The sequence below is a fragment of the Hemitrygon akajei genome, chromosome 24, assembly GCF_048418815.1.
Source record: "Hemitrygon akajei chromosome 24, sHemAka1.3, whole genome shotgun sequence".
NCBI lineage: Eukaryota > Metazoa > Chordata > Chondrichthyes > Myliobatiformes > Dasyatidae > Hemitrygon > Hemitrygon akajei.
The window spans coordinates 4,298,862-4,315,109 of record NC_133147.1 but is presented as its reverse complement, the minus strand read 5'-3'; the positions used below and the strand labels follow the sequence as shown (position 1 = coordinate 4,315,109).

General features: G+C 43.1%; 1 protein-coding gene across 7 annotated transcripts in view; it reads right to left on the bottom strand.

The window, feature by feature from the left end:
- Positions 1-15,731, bottom strand: part of LOC140715819 (scavenger receptor cysteine-rich domain-containing protein DMBT1-like) — a 77,820-nt gene extending 62,089 nt beyond the window's left edge. The window contains exon 1 of one of the 7 annotated variants that reach the window (XM_073028216.1): positions 15,695-15,731. In XM_073028216.1, coding sequence (XP_072884317.1) covers positions 15,695-15,716 — 22 coding nt within the window. In that variant the 5' untranslated portion in view covers positions 15,717-15,731. Of the gene's footprint in view, positions 1-1,539; positions 1,893-2,905; positions 3,021-3,111; positions 3,448-4,311; positions 4,450-4,474; positions 4,581-15,694 lie in introns of those variants that run through there. The other 6 variants (XM_073028219.1, XM_073028220.1, XM_073028221.1 and 3 more) reach the window with 6 other exon arrangements.
- Positions 15,732-16,248: the final 517 nt, after the last annotated feature.

The window sequence follows — 16,248 nt, the reverse complement described above, 5'->3', positions numbered from 1 at the left end:
CCATCGAATGACAATGCGACAGAAAAAGCTTGGCAAGAATTTTAAAGGTGTATACAATACAACAAAATTCTCCGATAAGTAATGATGGAGGTGTACATGTAACCTAGGAAGAAGTGCAAACTGGGAGGGTGCTTAGGTTTGGAATTCGCTGTTTTAAAGAAAAGCGGGCGTAGGTTCAACAGGGCATTAAGAGATATTACAAATATTTAAAGGAGAAAGTAAAAAGGAGACCAAAGTCTGGAACTAAAATTTGGAGTGTGTTCCGCTGTGTTTTATCATCCCACCATGTATCATTATATAAACTGAAACGTGAGCTGAGTCATCGATTATCCGAAAAGCTAATGGCGAAATCCACTTTGCCCTGTTTGCTTTGAAAATGCCACTATCGATCTGAGTAAACATCAAGGACTGTGGGCTAACAGTAACTGGAACGGTGAGGAGCCACCCACAACTAGTACCGCCAGCACATTATTTCTGAGAAAGGTCAGTGTTTTCACATCTACTCTTATTCTGTTTACTAACGGCACCGCAGGGTGACGTTAATGCTGCGAAAGTTTGAAAGAATAATAAATCACTTGATATGCTGACATTACAGAGGCCCTAAAAGGGGGTTCACAAAATGATCCCCGTAATGAAAGGGGATCATTTGAGGAGCGTTTGATGTTTCAGGGACTGCACTCGCTGGAATTCATAAATATGAGTGGCAATCTCTTTAAAAACTACCGGACATTGAAAGGGATAGACAGAGCGGCCGTGGCGAAGTTGTTTCCTATAGTGAAGGCGTCTAGGATCAGAGGGCACCGCCTTAGAAAAGAACGACGTCTCTTTAGAACAGAGATGAGGAGGAATTTATTTCACAGGGGATGAAATTTATGTGACCTTTATTGCCATAGATATCTGTAGAGGCCAAATCACTGGGTATCCTTAAACGAGAGATAAATAGGATTTGATTAGTTAATCCGTTAAAGGATATGGGGAAAGGCAGGAGAATGTGCTGAAGAGAGATAATAAATCAACCATGGTGGAATGGCAAAACAAACTCGATGGGCAGAATTGTTTTATTCTACTCTTGGAACACAGAACATGAAATTTTGCGGCACAGGTACAGGCCTTTCAGTCCACAATGTTCTGTCGAAATAATTGAAGTAGTAAACTAATTCCCAACTAATCTAATCCCTTCGGCTTTGATCGACACATGACTGTGCAGTAAATGGCGGAAAATACTACCATTTACATCACAGCCATATGCCAATCTAAGAGCTCCTTGAGAGCTTCTGTCGTATCTGCCTCCAGGACCATCATAGGCAGCACATTCTAGACACCCACTACTCTCGTTCTGCAATAAAAACTTGTTCCGCAAGTTGTAATTCGAACTTACACCTTGAAGCTTCAATGTATGCCCTCTGGTATTAGATATTTCTATCTAGGAAAAAGATACCGGCTATCTTCTCTATGTCTCTTACCATTTTAAAAATCTCTGCCACGATTCAACTCAGCCACGGGCGCACCGGAGAAACAACACAAGATTGTCTAACTTACCTTTATGGTTCATGCCCTCTAATCCAGGCACTATCCTGATGAATGTCTTCTGCACACTCTCCAAAGCGTGCCCACACTTCCTCTAATGAGGTGACCAGATCTAAATGCAATTTTGCAACCACGACCTGGGTAGATTTTTACAAACTTCCTGACTGTTCAGCTTAATGCATTGTCTAATGAAGGCGAGCTTACCGTACGCCTTCTTTACCTTCCTAGCATGCGTTAATTGAGGTATGGCCCTGCATCTATATAAAGGCAAGCTGGATAGCAACTTGCCGCCAAATTCAGTGCAGGTGCTACTGCAATGTTGCATTCAGTTCTGGTCGCCCTGTTACAAGAAGAATGTCGAAACGTTGGCGGGTGTGAGAAGCGGTTCACCAGGATGCTGCCCTGCTTCGAAGGTGTGATCTACGAGGAGTGGTTGGAAAAAGCGTGGGTTGTTTACTCTGGAATGGTGATGTCTGGAGGAAGAATTGATAGAAGTTTATGAGAATATCAGAGACATAAGAGGGTAGAAGGACAGATATTTTCCCCAAGGTACAAGTATCAGGTTCTGAAGGAGATATTTTAAAGGCGATGTGCCATTGAGCAAAGGAGTTAAGAGGAGCAAGTATTTTACACAGATAGAGATAGATTCTTGAAATGGGATATAAGAGCGAGTGAAGGATACGGGTACCATGAAGACGTTGTAGAGTCTGTAGTATAGACTCACAAATAAAGAAAGACCTGAGGAATATGTATTATGTACAGACGGGAAACTGATTTAACTCGCGTCATTTTCGTCGCATGCATTATGGAGTAAAGGACTTGCCACTGTTACTATATGATATGCTATAATGACATAACAGTCAGCTTGGACATCTCTCGGCTGAGCCTCATAAAATTCCCTTCATCTTAAGAATACACACACACACACACACACACACACACACACACACACACACACACACACACACACACACACACACACACACACACACACACACACACACACACACACACACACACACACACACACACACACACACACACCTGAAAAAATTGTCTTCCAAGCAATTGCTCATTTATTCTCCTCCGATTCCTTCGACACCACCCACACAGTAGATAATCCAGCTGCTGTGCTTTAACTCGGCAGTTCGTCTTTTGGGTCTCCCGAGAAAACCAAATGATAAACCGCTATTTCGCGTAAACAGCACAGAGACATAATCTACAGGAACATTAATAAAAAAAAGTCATCGTTCAATATGAACATGAATGTCAATATGAGCCGCTAGATCCACCATATCATTGCTTCCATTTCCCAGAAATCAACGCTCACACTATCTTCCAACAGCCTTAAAAATGATAGAAACCCTTTCGTCCTTACCTACCACTCCATGAGCTCGGATTCCAACACATCATTCTCCGCAACTTTATCCATGTTCAGCCGGATTCTAGCACCAAATACATCTTTGCATCCTCCATTCCACCGTGATAGCCTTGTCAATTCGTCCCTCCCACGAACCTCCCTGGCAGATATCCCTGCAAGCCACAAAACTGCTACACTTGCCATTCAGTTTCTCTCTTACTTACATTCAGAGACCCAAACAGTCTATCCAGGTGAGACAACGCTTCTTCTGCTAATCGGTTGGGGTCGTCTATTGCATCCGGTGTCCCCGATGCGGTCTCCTGCATATTGGTGAGACCCGACGTTAATGGTGGGACTGCTTTGGCGAGCACCTCCGCTCCATCCACCAAAAGCGGAATTTCCCAATGACTAACTTTTTAATTCCTATCCCCAATCCTGTTCTGACATGTCAGTCCATATGGCCTTTTTGCCAAGATGAAGCCACTCTTAGGGTGGAGGATCAACACTTCATATACTGTCCAGGTAGCCTCCGATCTGATTGCATGAACATCGATTACTCATTGCAGTAACTCTTTCCTCCCCCATCCACCTTCCATTATTCCCGACTCTGTCCTCTTACCTCTTCTCTCACCAGCCTATCATCTCATCCTGGAATCCCTCCTTCTTCAATTTCTCCCATGGCCCACTCTGCTCTCTTATCATATTCCTTCTTCTCTATCCCTTTACCTTTTTTATCTAGCCTCGCCAGTCACCTTCTAGATAGTCTTCATTCTCTTCCCCCCACCTTTATTATTCTGGAATCTTCCTCCTTCATTTTCAGTGCTGAAGAAAGTTCTCAGCTAAACGTTGACTCTATTCATTTCCATAGCTGCCGCTTGATCTTACTCCATCAATTTGTGTTTGCGTTCTTCTGGATTTTCAGCATCTGAAGATTCTCTTAAGTTTGTGACCATATTCAATACTTTGCATAACTGAAAGTGAATTCGGCGGAAAGTATGTGTTATGCCCACATATGCGGATATATTCGACACTGCAAAATGCATATTAAATTTGTACATTTTACAAGGGTAATACAGATGTTTTAATAAACAACGCAAGGAGGTGTTCATTCAATTGCAGAAAGCGTTTCGATGTTTCAGCAGTAGCCCTATTTATGCAATACACTTTTTCATGAAGGCTACGTCATCTTAAAATACTGCAAAATACTGTTTCTGTTGTTAGTAACTCGTTTTATGGATTATTCGCGCTGAATTTCTCAGAAAGGCGTGTTATATTCAAATGATTGAATTCAGCCGCGACCTGGTTGTCAGTGGGATTAACCCAACACTTTTTTGGTATTTTTCTGGGCAAAATCTATCTTTACTCTGTAGGTCGGTCACTTCACGCATTTAACTGCAAGTGGATACTGCCTATAAGGAACTCACCTGCACTGTCACCTTCCTTGGGCAACGAGCGACTTTGACAAAGAGTTCGTCATCCGGAAATGATCGCATACAATTGTATAAATTAGTATCAGTATCAATTAAAGAACTACGATTGAATTACTTTCAAAATAATAACAGAAAAGAAATGCTGAAAATTACTAACCCTTAAGTAACAGATTTCAGAGGCCGTTTCAAAATGACGCTATGTAAACAGAGCTGCGCTGTTCCATGTGGGCGTTTCTGTGCTTTGTGAATTCCAGGAGGAGCCCGGATGCTGATAAGCAGGAACTGATATCAATAGGAACCGAAATAAAAGCCGCTTATGCATATGTGTGTGTGTGTGTGTGTGTGTGTGTGTGTGTGTGTGTGTGTGTGTGTGTGTGCGCGCGTGTGTGTGAATGTGTGTGTGTGTGTGTGTGAATGTGTGTGTGTATGTGTGTGTGTGTGTGTGCGCGCGCATGTGTGAATGTGTATGTGTGTGTGTGAATGTGTGTGTGTGTGTGTGTGTATAGATAGATACATACAGACATACATGTATACATAGATGCATCTGTATATCTCTGTTTATCTCTGTATCTATATATAAATATATCAACTGCCGTATCCCCCTCTGCCCATATTTGCAACTATTCTATACCACGCTGTTTGCTTTCACAGTCCTCTAAGCTATCCATAACTCATATATATATATTCTACGTTCTGCCTCCAAGCAGAGGTTTACCACTCACCCCACCTTCCACCATAATTTCCCACAAGATAGTCTGCACTTGGGATTCCCTTGCCTGTTCCACTGATTCCTTTCAATGGGCCTCGTTTCCCCAAAGGGAGAAGAAAAGGATATTTGAATTTTTTAAGGCAGAGAAAGTTGATGAGCAAAGGAGGAAATTCGCTTGGTGATTATCAAGCATGAGCTATTGTGGTTGCACAGTTCTCATTGTAAGTGGGGGAACAGTTTCCAAGTTCGTATGCAGCTTCCAAAGTACACATAACTGTACCGTCGGTGCTGGAAGTGAAGGACTTTAATCAATCCTGTGTGATAGTGCTGTTTATTGACCACAAAACGAGGCCTGAAAAAGTAAACAGCGGTGCGCTCTGAAGAGGTTGAACTCATGCGTGGCCCCATTTCGACCTTCATGACGATGATTTGCATAGCAGAGTAATGTTCAAGAGGTAACTTGAGCAATGTTCAAATTGAACGTCAACAGATCCAGTTAAGAAGGGAAACAGAGTGTAGTTGGAAGTAATGGTTTGACTGATTCACGAATTGAATTGTAATTCTTAAACCCGGCCACTGCTTTTCCTCTCGACCTCCAAACGTGAAGGCAGCGTACACCACACGTCCCTTTTTGGTCATCGAATCAAACAGCATCTGTCTTCTTGAAATGTTGATATATTGACATCCGAAGTCTAAGTGTCTTTCACACGCTTTCTCCCCTTTCCTGCTTTATTCTCTTCACTCGGTACCCTTTTATGTCTCTCTACCTCATTCTCACACATGCCTAAGTTGCAGTACTGTGTGCAATTTTGGTCACCTACCCACAGGAAAGATATAAGTAAGATTTCAAGAGTACCGAAAACTATTTCAATCTCTGGCGACATTTGATTGAGGTATACAAAATTGGAGATACGTTTCCACCAAAGGAGATGGAAGACGCTCCTTCCCTCCACAAGATTGCAGGCCGCCATTGGGCAAGATGCAGCACCTGCTTATCTACTCGATGATGGTCACTTGAAGCAATGGGTGCACGGTGGCACGAGCAGCTGGTGCATTTCACAATTTCTGGTTGTGCAACCCCTGCAAACAGGCGAACAATTTCTGAAGCTTATTAATAATGGATGGAGTCAACCGTCTTGCCAAGACAATTCCCAGAAGAAGGCAAAAGCAAACCAGTTCTGTCGAAAGAATTACCACAGAAAATCATGGTCATCCATGATCGCCTATATTGTACGACACCGCAATAATGATAATGATGTTACAAAATTATGGAGGATATAGATAGGGAAAATGCAAGCAGTCTTTTTTCAAAGAGGTTGGGTGAGAATACAAATAGAGGTCATGAATTATGAATGAAATGTGAAATGCTTAAGAGAAACATGAGGGGAATCTTCATCACTCAGACGGTGAAAGTGAAGGTGTGAATGTATGGAACGAGCTGGCAGCGCAGGTGTTTGCTTCCATCACTGGCTCCATCAGCTTCTCTGTGGACACTCCAGTACCATTAAGAAATGTTCACTGCTTCCCTAACAACAAACCATAGGTCGCCAGTGATCTAAAGGCTCTTCTCAACCACAAAAAGCGAGTCTTTGGATCAACAGACAGGGAGGATTTGAAACGTGCAGGGGGAGCTAAAGGAGAAGATCAAAGTGGCTAAAGAGGAATGCAAGAGAGAGATGGACAACATGGCTGGGCAGAAGAGCACGCGGGAGGTGTGGAAAGGAATGAAAAACATCACTGGGTTCGGTCAGTCTAGCGTACAGCCTCGGAATGCAGACTTGAATGGGCAAATGAACTAAATCAACTGTTCAATGGGTTTGACCTTTGCCGTCCTGTTCTCAACCCCTCAGCACACCGGTCCAGATGCCGAAGCCCCCAATGCGCCCTCTGCACCAACATTTCCCCTCCTCCCTCCTCCCCACTCGGTTCAATACGTGGATGAACAACACAGGGCTACCACTGACTACATCTACTCCTTGCCCTGCAGCTACCGTCCACATTTCCACATACCAACTATTAACGTCCTGAATTTCACCTACCCCAGGCTCCATCTTCCAAAAACTCCCAAGTCATCATCTCAGTTTTACTACTCAGCAGGTGAGAAGGGCTCTGGGAAAGCTCAGACACTACAAAGCATTGGGACCGGATGGTGTAAACCCCAAGGCCCTGAAGGAGTGTGCTAACACAGAGACTGTGTACAAGGAGGGCCAGAGTCGCTTCTACTTGCTGAGGAGACTAAGGTCCTTTGGAGCATTCAGACCTCCCCTTCACATATTCTACCAGTCTGTTGTCGCCAGTCCAATCTTCCATGCGGTGGTGCACAGGGGAAATGGCATCAAGACGGATGATGCCAACAGGCTGAATAAACTAATTCGAAAAGCTGGGTCTGTTATTGAAGTCAGACCGGAGACTGTGTTAGAACAAAGGAGCCTACGAAAAATCTTGACAGTTCTGGGCAATGTTTCTCACCCTCTGCTGCCACCTCAGCTGTACAGGGGAGCACTTTTAGTAAAGGACTAAGAAAACTGCGCTGCTCCAGAGAGCGCAAAATGGGATCGTGCTTACCTTCATTAGGCTCTATAATGAGTCAACCTGTAGCCGGGGGAGTGGAGACCCCCTTCCAGTTAGATTGTTTGTAGTAACTTATTTTTTTATTTTTTATTACTTCTCTTCTAGTATTGGTACATCTGTGGCAATTTCCTTTGGGATTAATCTATCTGCACTATCTATCTATCTACAAGGACCTCATCAAGGCATTTGACATGGTACTGCATTGGAGGTTGGTGGAGAGGTTCAGTCGCTTGGTATTCAAGATGAGGCAATACATTGGATTGAACACAGGCTTTGTGGAAGAAGCTAGAGAGTGGTAGTAGATGGTTGACTCACTGACTGAAAGTCTCTGAATAGTGGAGTGGCGCAGAGATGGGTGCTGGGTCGGTTGTGCCATTATATTAACACTCTGGATTTTAATGTAGTTGCCCGGATCACCGAATCGGGGGACGACACCAAAATTTGGGGTGTAGTTGACAGCGTCGAAGGCCGCGAGACCTGGACCAGATGCAAATATGGGCTGAAAAATGCCAAATGGAATTTAATGCAGGCAAGTACTGCGTGTTGCACGTCGGTAGGACCAATCAGGATAGACCTTACACAGTGAACTGCAGCGCACAGAGCAGTGCGGTAGAACAATATGAATATGAGAACCAGGTCCATAATTCGTTGAAACTGGCGTGAGAGGAATATAGGGTCGTAAAGAAACTTTTTGGGGCATTGGCCTTCATAAGTCAAAGTACTGGGTAAAAAAGGTGGAATGTTTGTTTGAGTTTCTAAGGCATTGGTAAGGTCTAATGTGGAGTATGATGTACAGTTTTAGCCCCGTAAGAACAGGAAAGATATAAAAAAGGTTGAGAGATTACTGAGAAATTTTACAAGCATATTGCCGGATGTGGAGGAACTGTTGTGTAAGGAAGGATTGAATAGCTTAGAACTGTATTCCTCAGAACGTAGAAGACTGAGAGGAGATATTATACAGGTATCCAGAAGTATGAGGGGTATAGGTATGATAAATACATGCAGGCTTTTTCCGCTGAGGATGGGAGGGAATACAACGAGAGGCCATAGGTTAATGGTGAAGGATGAAAAGTTTAAGTGAACCTGAGGGGAAACTTCTTGACATAGAGGGTTGTGAGAATGTGCAACAAGCTGCCAGCATTAAGTGGTGCATGCGAGCTCGATTTCAAGTTTTAGGAAAAGTTTAGATAGGTAAATGGATGGTAAAAGTATGGTCGGCTATGGTCCCAGTGCGGGCCGTTAGGAGTATGCAGTTTAAATGGTTCGACACTGATTAGATGGGTCAATGGGCCTGTTTCTGCACTGTTCTCGTCCCTGTCAAACTTTTCTCCATATTCATTTCAACATCTCTTATAGTGGGTGAATTTTCCTGCTTGTTATGAAGCAACGCTCTATCATTTGGAATGTTGAGTCAATATTTGTCGCGACTACCCGTCTAATGGGGATTGTGTAACCTCCTGTCTTCCTCGTTCTTGTTCAGATATCCAATTATTTTCATGTTTTCGTGTCTTCACTGCTCTGCCAGCTCTGGACAGTGCAGATTAGGTGAGGATAAGGAACGGCTGTCGATTCTGTCTACGTTGAGCGGTACCCAACAATCTTGGTTCGTTTTCACTGGAATGTTTGAGGCTGAAAGTTCAACCAATTCCTGTCCATAAAATTATAAAAGGCATCAACATTGCACCTAATCATTCTGTTCCCCCTAGGTGCTAATGATAAATTTTGGAGAGATTAGTTTGTGTTAGGGAAGGGAGCGGGAGTTCAAAGGAGGCATACTGGGCACAGTTTTTCCGCAGCGTGTATAACGTTGCCTGGAATGGAATGCCAGGAAAGCTTATAGACGAACATACTATAGCAGCATGTAGAAGACAATTAGAGCGGCACATGAACTCAGGGATATAAACGCCATTTAGATAGATGTGCAGATTACATTTGTATCATATTCGGCACAGGCATAGTGGGCTGAATAATCTGTTCCATAAAATACTGCTGTATCTTCGAAATATTGGGTTAGGCCGATTTTAGGTATCTCGTTCTGTGCCCTGGCAATTATTGTCCGTTTTCTGAGACGCGGATCTCTTATTTATTAACATCTCCGTAAATCGAGGGGAGCGCAGGTTAGATAATTCGTGATATTTTAGGCAAAGAACAATAAAATCGAGAATTGGGCGCGTTCGTAAACGGCCACAAAAGATGAGCAAAGGATCAGCTGTGGCAATGTTGAATACGGGGTAGGGCTGAGTAAATAGTTCTGGGTGCATTTTTTGTACATTCTTGTTCTTGTTCTTTCAGATGAGGGACAAAGCTGAAATCCAAGGACTCCCACGTAATCACAAGGTGAATGCGTAAAGTTGGCATGCAAAAATTTAGAAGGCAGGGCCACTGGCTCGTGAGTTAGCAGCTCGAACTGCTCGCCACGGTAAGATTCAAATACATGAAAACGGCGAATAAAATTCAAGACCACGGATTATTTCGCTGATACCTTAAAGCAGCTACAGACTGTGAAATCAGCATGCCATGTAGACGTAGCTGCAGCCAATAGCAATGCCATATCATCCCATCCATAGACATGAATTGCAGCAAATGGCGTCGCTTTTCACTCCTCGTATGTTTAGAGCCTTAACCTCTGTTGATTAAACAGGGAATAAGAAAAATTCTTGCTTTCATGCCATGTGCTTGCACGAACAACTTGAGTCCGTCGAACAACCTTGGATGCTATGTTTCAAAGGAAATAATGGACTGGAGACGAGATGGAAGCAATTTACCAAGAATAAAACATCGGAGCCAAATAAAGTAATTGACCAAGATGTTGCAATTAGGAAGAAAGATTGGGCCCAGAAGGGAGTGATGTGAAGCTTTGTAATGCGGCCCGCTGCGTAGGCACACGAACCATAACAATACCCTCACCATACTGAAGCAATAGATTGTGCTGTCTTCAAAACGGACTTCACGAATCGATAAATAACACCATCAAAATCTGCAATTTCTATCAGCGAGAAGAAGAAGCGGCAGCGTAGCGATTAGCATAATGCCATTACAGCACCAGCAGCGCAAGTTCCATTACTACAGTTGTCTGTAAGGAGTCTGCCCTGTGACTGCGTGGTTTGCTTCCGGCTGCTGTGGTTTTCACCCTCATTCCAGAGAGGTGCGTAACTGTAGACTAAATGTCACATGGGTGTAATTGGGCCGGAAGAGCTTGTTACAATGCTGCATTTCTAAATAAAAATAAAATAAATCAGCCATAAATATGTGGGAAACACCGCCACATAGAAATTACACTGTATACATATACCAACCTTACTTCTAAATATGTTCCCCTTCATTCCTGCGGCAATGTGCAATTTTAAAATCGCTCCCTAACCGCTTTGCTCTCATATATATATATGAGTGATATATAGTTATGAGTGATGAACAGACCTGATGGACAATGGGGTAAAGAGTTAACTATCGCCCCCCCCCCCCCCGCGAGAACCACGAACTATTGAAAGGAGATTAAAGGAGTTTGTGAAGGCCTATTCCACACTGGTGAGCAAGCTAACCACGTGAGAGTTAAGTCGAAAAGGGACAAAGATTAACCAAATGCCACTTTGAATAACAGGATCTGGTTTTGAGGGAATTTGACAAAGCATGTGAAAGTTAAAAAAAACACCATGAAAGATTGACTGTTTGAATATTAAGTTTAAAAGTAAAATAGAGATTAGTATTGGCACAAACTTTTGTAATGTACTATATTATAATCACACATGATTTGGTTCACACTTTGTAATATACACCTAAGCTAAGAACACAACACCTTTAGTATTTTTTTTTTTTTGCTAACATTAAAAAAAATAGGCGGGTATTAAATTGGAGTCTGTTGTTACAGGAATTCGATATTAAAATACAGCATGTAAAGGGGAGTGATAATGTTATTGCTGATTGTTTATCTAGATGTTAATTTGAACGTGTATCTGTATTATTCTTGTAGTTAAGACAACTTCTGCATTTTGTTAAACTCTGTAATTCAGTCATGTGCTTTATTAGTTAATTTTCCCCCTGGTGAAAATTCCCAGAAGGATGGGGGTGTTATGAGTGATGAATAGACCTGATGGACAATGGGGTGAAGAGTTAACCATCCCCCCCACCGAGAACCACGAATTATTACTGTTGCTATGCTGACCATGAGAAAGAGAGACGAAAAACAGGCAAGAACATCTGCGATAGATAAGAGAGAGAGGGAGGTTGCTGAATAACTGTATTGTGACTCCTTTTTGAATTATTTACTGTTTCGCTGCAAGGACAATAGTTTCTCATTAACATTCCTCAGTGGACTGAAGGAGTGCCATGATTTGATGGACACAGTCATTCAGAATTGATGGATAGCTGAGTAGGGATAAAAAGACAGGTCTGGAGAGACACGCTTCAGACACGCCAGTGGACACTGATTGAGTGCTGGAACCCACAAGAAAGGTGGGGGCATCGGAGACCGAAACAGGAGTTCGGTCAGTAAAGCTCACAGTGTTACAGCAGGGCCGGTGGGGGACTTGTGTGTGTGATCACTCATGCCAGAGTGACCAGTCCGCCACAGAAGAAAGGTCTGGCTGAAGACCAGAGGGGTCATAACTGAATGACCACAACGATACGACAGATTAAGAAAGCAAAGGAAGGTTTTGGCTGCTGTAGCTGTTACATCTCGCTCGCTCGCTCTCTCTCTCTCTCTCTCTCTCTCTCTCTCATCTCTCTCTCTCCTCTCTCTCTCCCTTCTCCCCCTCTCTCTCTCTCTCTCTCTCCCCCCTCTCTCTCTCTCCCCCCTCTCTCCCCCACTCTTTCTCTCTCTCTCTCTCTCTCTCTCTCTCTCTCTCTCTCTCTCTCTCTCTCTCTCTCTCTCTCTCTCTCTCTCTCCTCTCTCCTCTCTCTCTCTCTCTCTCTCTCTCCTCTCTCTCTCTCTCTCTCTCTCTCTCTCTCCAACGATTACAACTCAACAAGCATAACTACCTTAGCACTCATGAACTGAACTGAACTTTATATTCTATGACAATTCATTTACCCCTAGACATCGATAGAGCTTGTTTATTATTGCTTATTATAATGATTCCTACACTTTTAGGTTTATTACTGCTACCTTGTGATATATGTATATTTGCATTATTGATATGGTTTTGCTTATTTTTATTAATAAACACCTTTTAAATATAGTACCACCAGACTCCAACGGATTCTTCTTTCTCTGCTAGTCAGACACCCAGTTAAGGGGTACGTATATATATATATATATATATATATATATATATATATATATATATATATATATATAAACAAATTCTTTTTAAATCTCCTTGATATTTTTCCTTTCTCGCCAGAAAGGTATGCCCTCGAGTATTTGAGATTTCTACCATGGGAATAACTATCCAGCATATATATCCTGGCACCACATGCTGTCTATGTAGATATTGCATGTTCTTACTGTGACTACGTGGTTTCTTCCGACTTCGGGCATCTCTCTGCCAGCTGCTATTCAAAGGTGCTCAAGTGATTCAAAATTTCAAAGTAAATTGATTATCAAAATACGTATATGTCACCATAAACTACCCTGAGATTCATTTTCTTACAGGCATGAGTGTATAGTCCTTGAGAGTGAGTCCACTGGTGTGGAAACAGTTTAGAGTGGTGGTGAGTGAAGTTATCCAGGCCTGTTCATCAGTGTGATGGTTGGAAGGTGATAACCGTTCCTCAACCTGGTGGCGTGGGCCCTAAGGCTTTTGCACCTCTTTCTCGACGGCAGCGGCGAGAGAAGAGCACCGTCTGGATGGAGGTGTCCTTGCTAACTGATGCGCGCCACGTATATGTGCCTATCTTGGGTAGAGATTGATGAATAGTTCAGAAAATCAAGAAGGCATAAGTTGAGTGGAAAGAAAATTGAAAGGGGTACCTTGAGGCAACTTCTATTCGAAATGCATTCAGTTAGCGGCGAAACAGATTCAATCTTTACTTCAAACAGATTTTTTCAATGGTTACTTGAACACGATAGATACATCCCAAAGGAGATGAAATTTTCTAAAGGTAGTATGCCACAACCGTAACTGACACAGAAAGTCAAAGCCAGCATAAAAGTAAGACAGGACATACAATAGAGCAAATATTAGTGGGATTTTGGGGGATTTGGAAGTTTTTAAAACCAAGAGACACAGTTTAAAAAGTCTTAAGGAGCAAAAAGATAAAATATAATGCTGGTCAATAATATCAATAAGTACAACAAAATTTCACACTCAAAGCTGCTATGCAGGTTGACTCTGTGGTTAAGAAGGTATACGGTGCATTGGCCTTCATCAATCGTGGGACAGAATTTAAGAGCCGATAAGTATTGTTACAGCTATATAGGACCCTGGTCAGATCCCACGTGGAGTACCGTGCTCAGTTTTGGTCGCCTCACTACAGGAAAGACGTGGAAACCATAGAAAGGGTGCAGAGGAGATTTACAAGGATGTTGCCTGGATTGGGGAGCATGCCTTATGAGAATATGTTGAGTGAACCCGGATTTCTCTCCTTGGAGCGACGGAGGGTGAGAAGTGACTTGATAGAGGCGTACAAGATAATAAGAGGCTTTTCCCCAGGACTGAAATGGTTAGCAGAAGAGGGCATAGTTTTAAGGTGCTTGGAAGTAGGTACAGAGAAGATGTCAGGGGTAAGATTTTTTTGTAAGCGGAGAGAGGTGAGAGCTTGGAGGCGGAAACGATGGGGTCTTTTAAGATACTCCTTGATGTCTACATGGAACTCAAGGTAGGGACATGTTCGGCACATCTTTGTGGGCCGAAGGGCCTGTATTGTGCTGTATGTTTTCCATCTTTCTATGTTTCTATGTAATTTTGTTGATATATAAAGAGTAACAGAGAGGTGAGAGTAGATTTTGCAATGCTGGAGATTACCTCGGACAGGTAACAAAATATGGCAAGGAAATGGCTTACGAACAGAATAAATATTTTATATCGGTCATCACTGTGGAAGACACTAGCAGTAGGCCGGATGCTAGATAGTGTACGGAGACAGGAGTGAGTGCAGTTACTATTACAAGGTTGAACGTTCTTGGGAGGCTGTAAGGTCTAAAGGTAGATACGGCACCTGGACCAGAAGGACTACGTTCGAGGGTTCTGGAAGATGTAGCTGAAGAGATTGTGGGCATATTAGTTATCCTCATTCAAGAATGAGTAGATTCTGGCATGGTTCCGAAGGACTGGGAAGTTGCAAATATCACTCATCTCTTCATGAAGGGAAGGTGACAGAAGAAAAGCAATTATAGGTCAGTTATCCACACCTCAGTAGTTGGGAAGATGTTGGACTCTATTATGAAGGATGAGGTTTCGGGGTACTTAAAGGCACATAATAAAATAGGTCAAACTCAACATAGTTTTCTGTGGGAAAATCTTGGCTGACAAAACTGTTCAATTCTCTGAGGAAATAACAAGCAGGCTCGACAGACGGGAATCGGTGGATTTTGTGTACTTGGATATTCAAAAGGCCTTTGACAAGTGCCATATTTGGGCCAAGCTCAGCAGGTTCCGAGCCCATAGTATTATAGAAAGATATTAGCATTCGTAGACCATTGGCTAATTGGCAGAAGGCAGAAATTGGGAATAAAGTGGACTTTTTCTGGTTGGCTGCCGATGACTAGTATTGCTCTGCAGAGTTCAGTATAGGAACAGCTTCTTTTCACGTGTAATGTCAATGATTTGATGACGGAATTGTGAATTGCACAAGATTCTCTAAAAGTTAACTTGCAGGTTGAGTCGGTGGTGAGGAAGACAAATGCAATGTGACAACTCATTTCGAGAGGCTGGACTATAAAAACAAAGGTTCAAAGGTTCAATTTAACGTCAGAGAAATGTATACAATATACATCCTGAAATGCTTTTTACCAAAACATCCATGAAAAACAGAGAAGTACCCCAAAGAATGAACGACAGTTAAACGTGAGAACCCCAAAGTCACCCCAGCCGCCCCACCCCGCGCGTAAGCGGCGGGAAGCAATCATCTCCCCTCCCCCTACCGGCAAAACTAAAAGCACATCCGCTACCAAGCACAAGCGTGAAATAAGCGACAGAAAAAAAAAACACTTCCAGTTACCCCAAAGACTTTCGCAATTCATCCGGCATTCGGCAACCCACTGGTTCTCTCTCTCCCTAATAAGGGAGAGGGAGGTGTCTTCCATTTATACAGCCAGCGGGAAACATAACAACAACTCGCTGGTTTACAATGTTAAAAGGCCCGTTTCATCGCTTTTTTACGAGCTCTGTGCCCGAAGATCGTGAAGATCTTGGGCCCACGCCGAAAGATTTACCGGCCTCACCGACGACACACGAGTCTCCTGCGTGACACCGACCCTCGGTCCGCCCGTTTCCAGAGATCTTAGGCTTCCGAACACTAGGCCGCCTCTCAGGCTTAACCCTTGGCGTGCCGAACATCGACTGGTCCTGAAACCCCGAGAACGGGTCTGATTCCCGCTAAGAGCCGAAGTCAGGGTGTAACTCCATGTCAGGGTCTTCAAAAGAACCCTGAAAGGGGAAAGTAAAGATACTAATGATCGAACTCGAGCTATCTCCGGAGATGTAAGCGAGGGAGTCGCCCATTAGTGCCATCTTAACTCCACCTCCGTCTTCCGTAGGATGTAATGCTGAGGT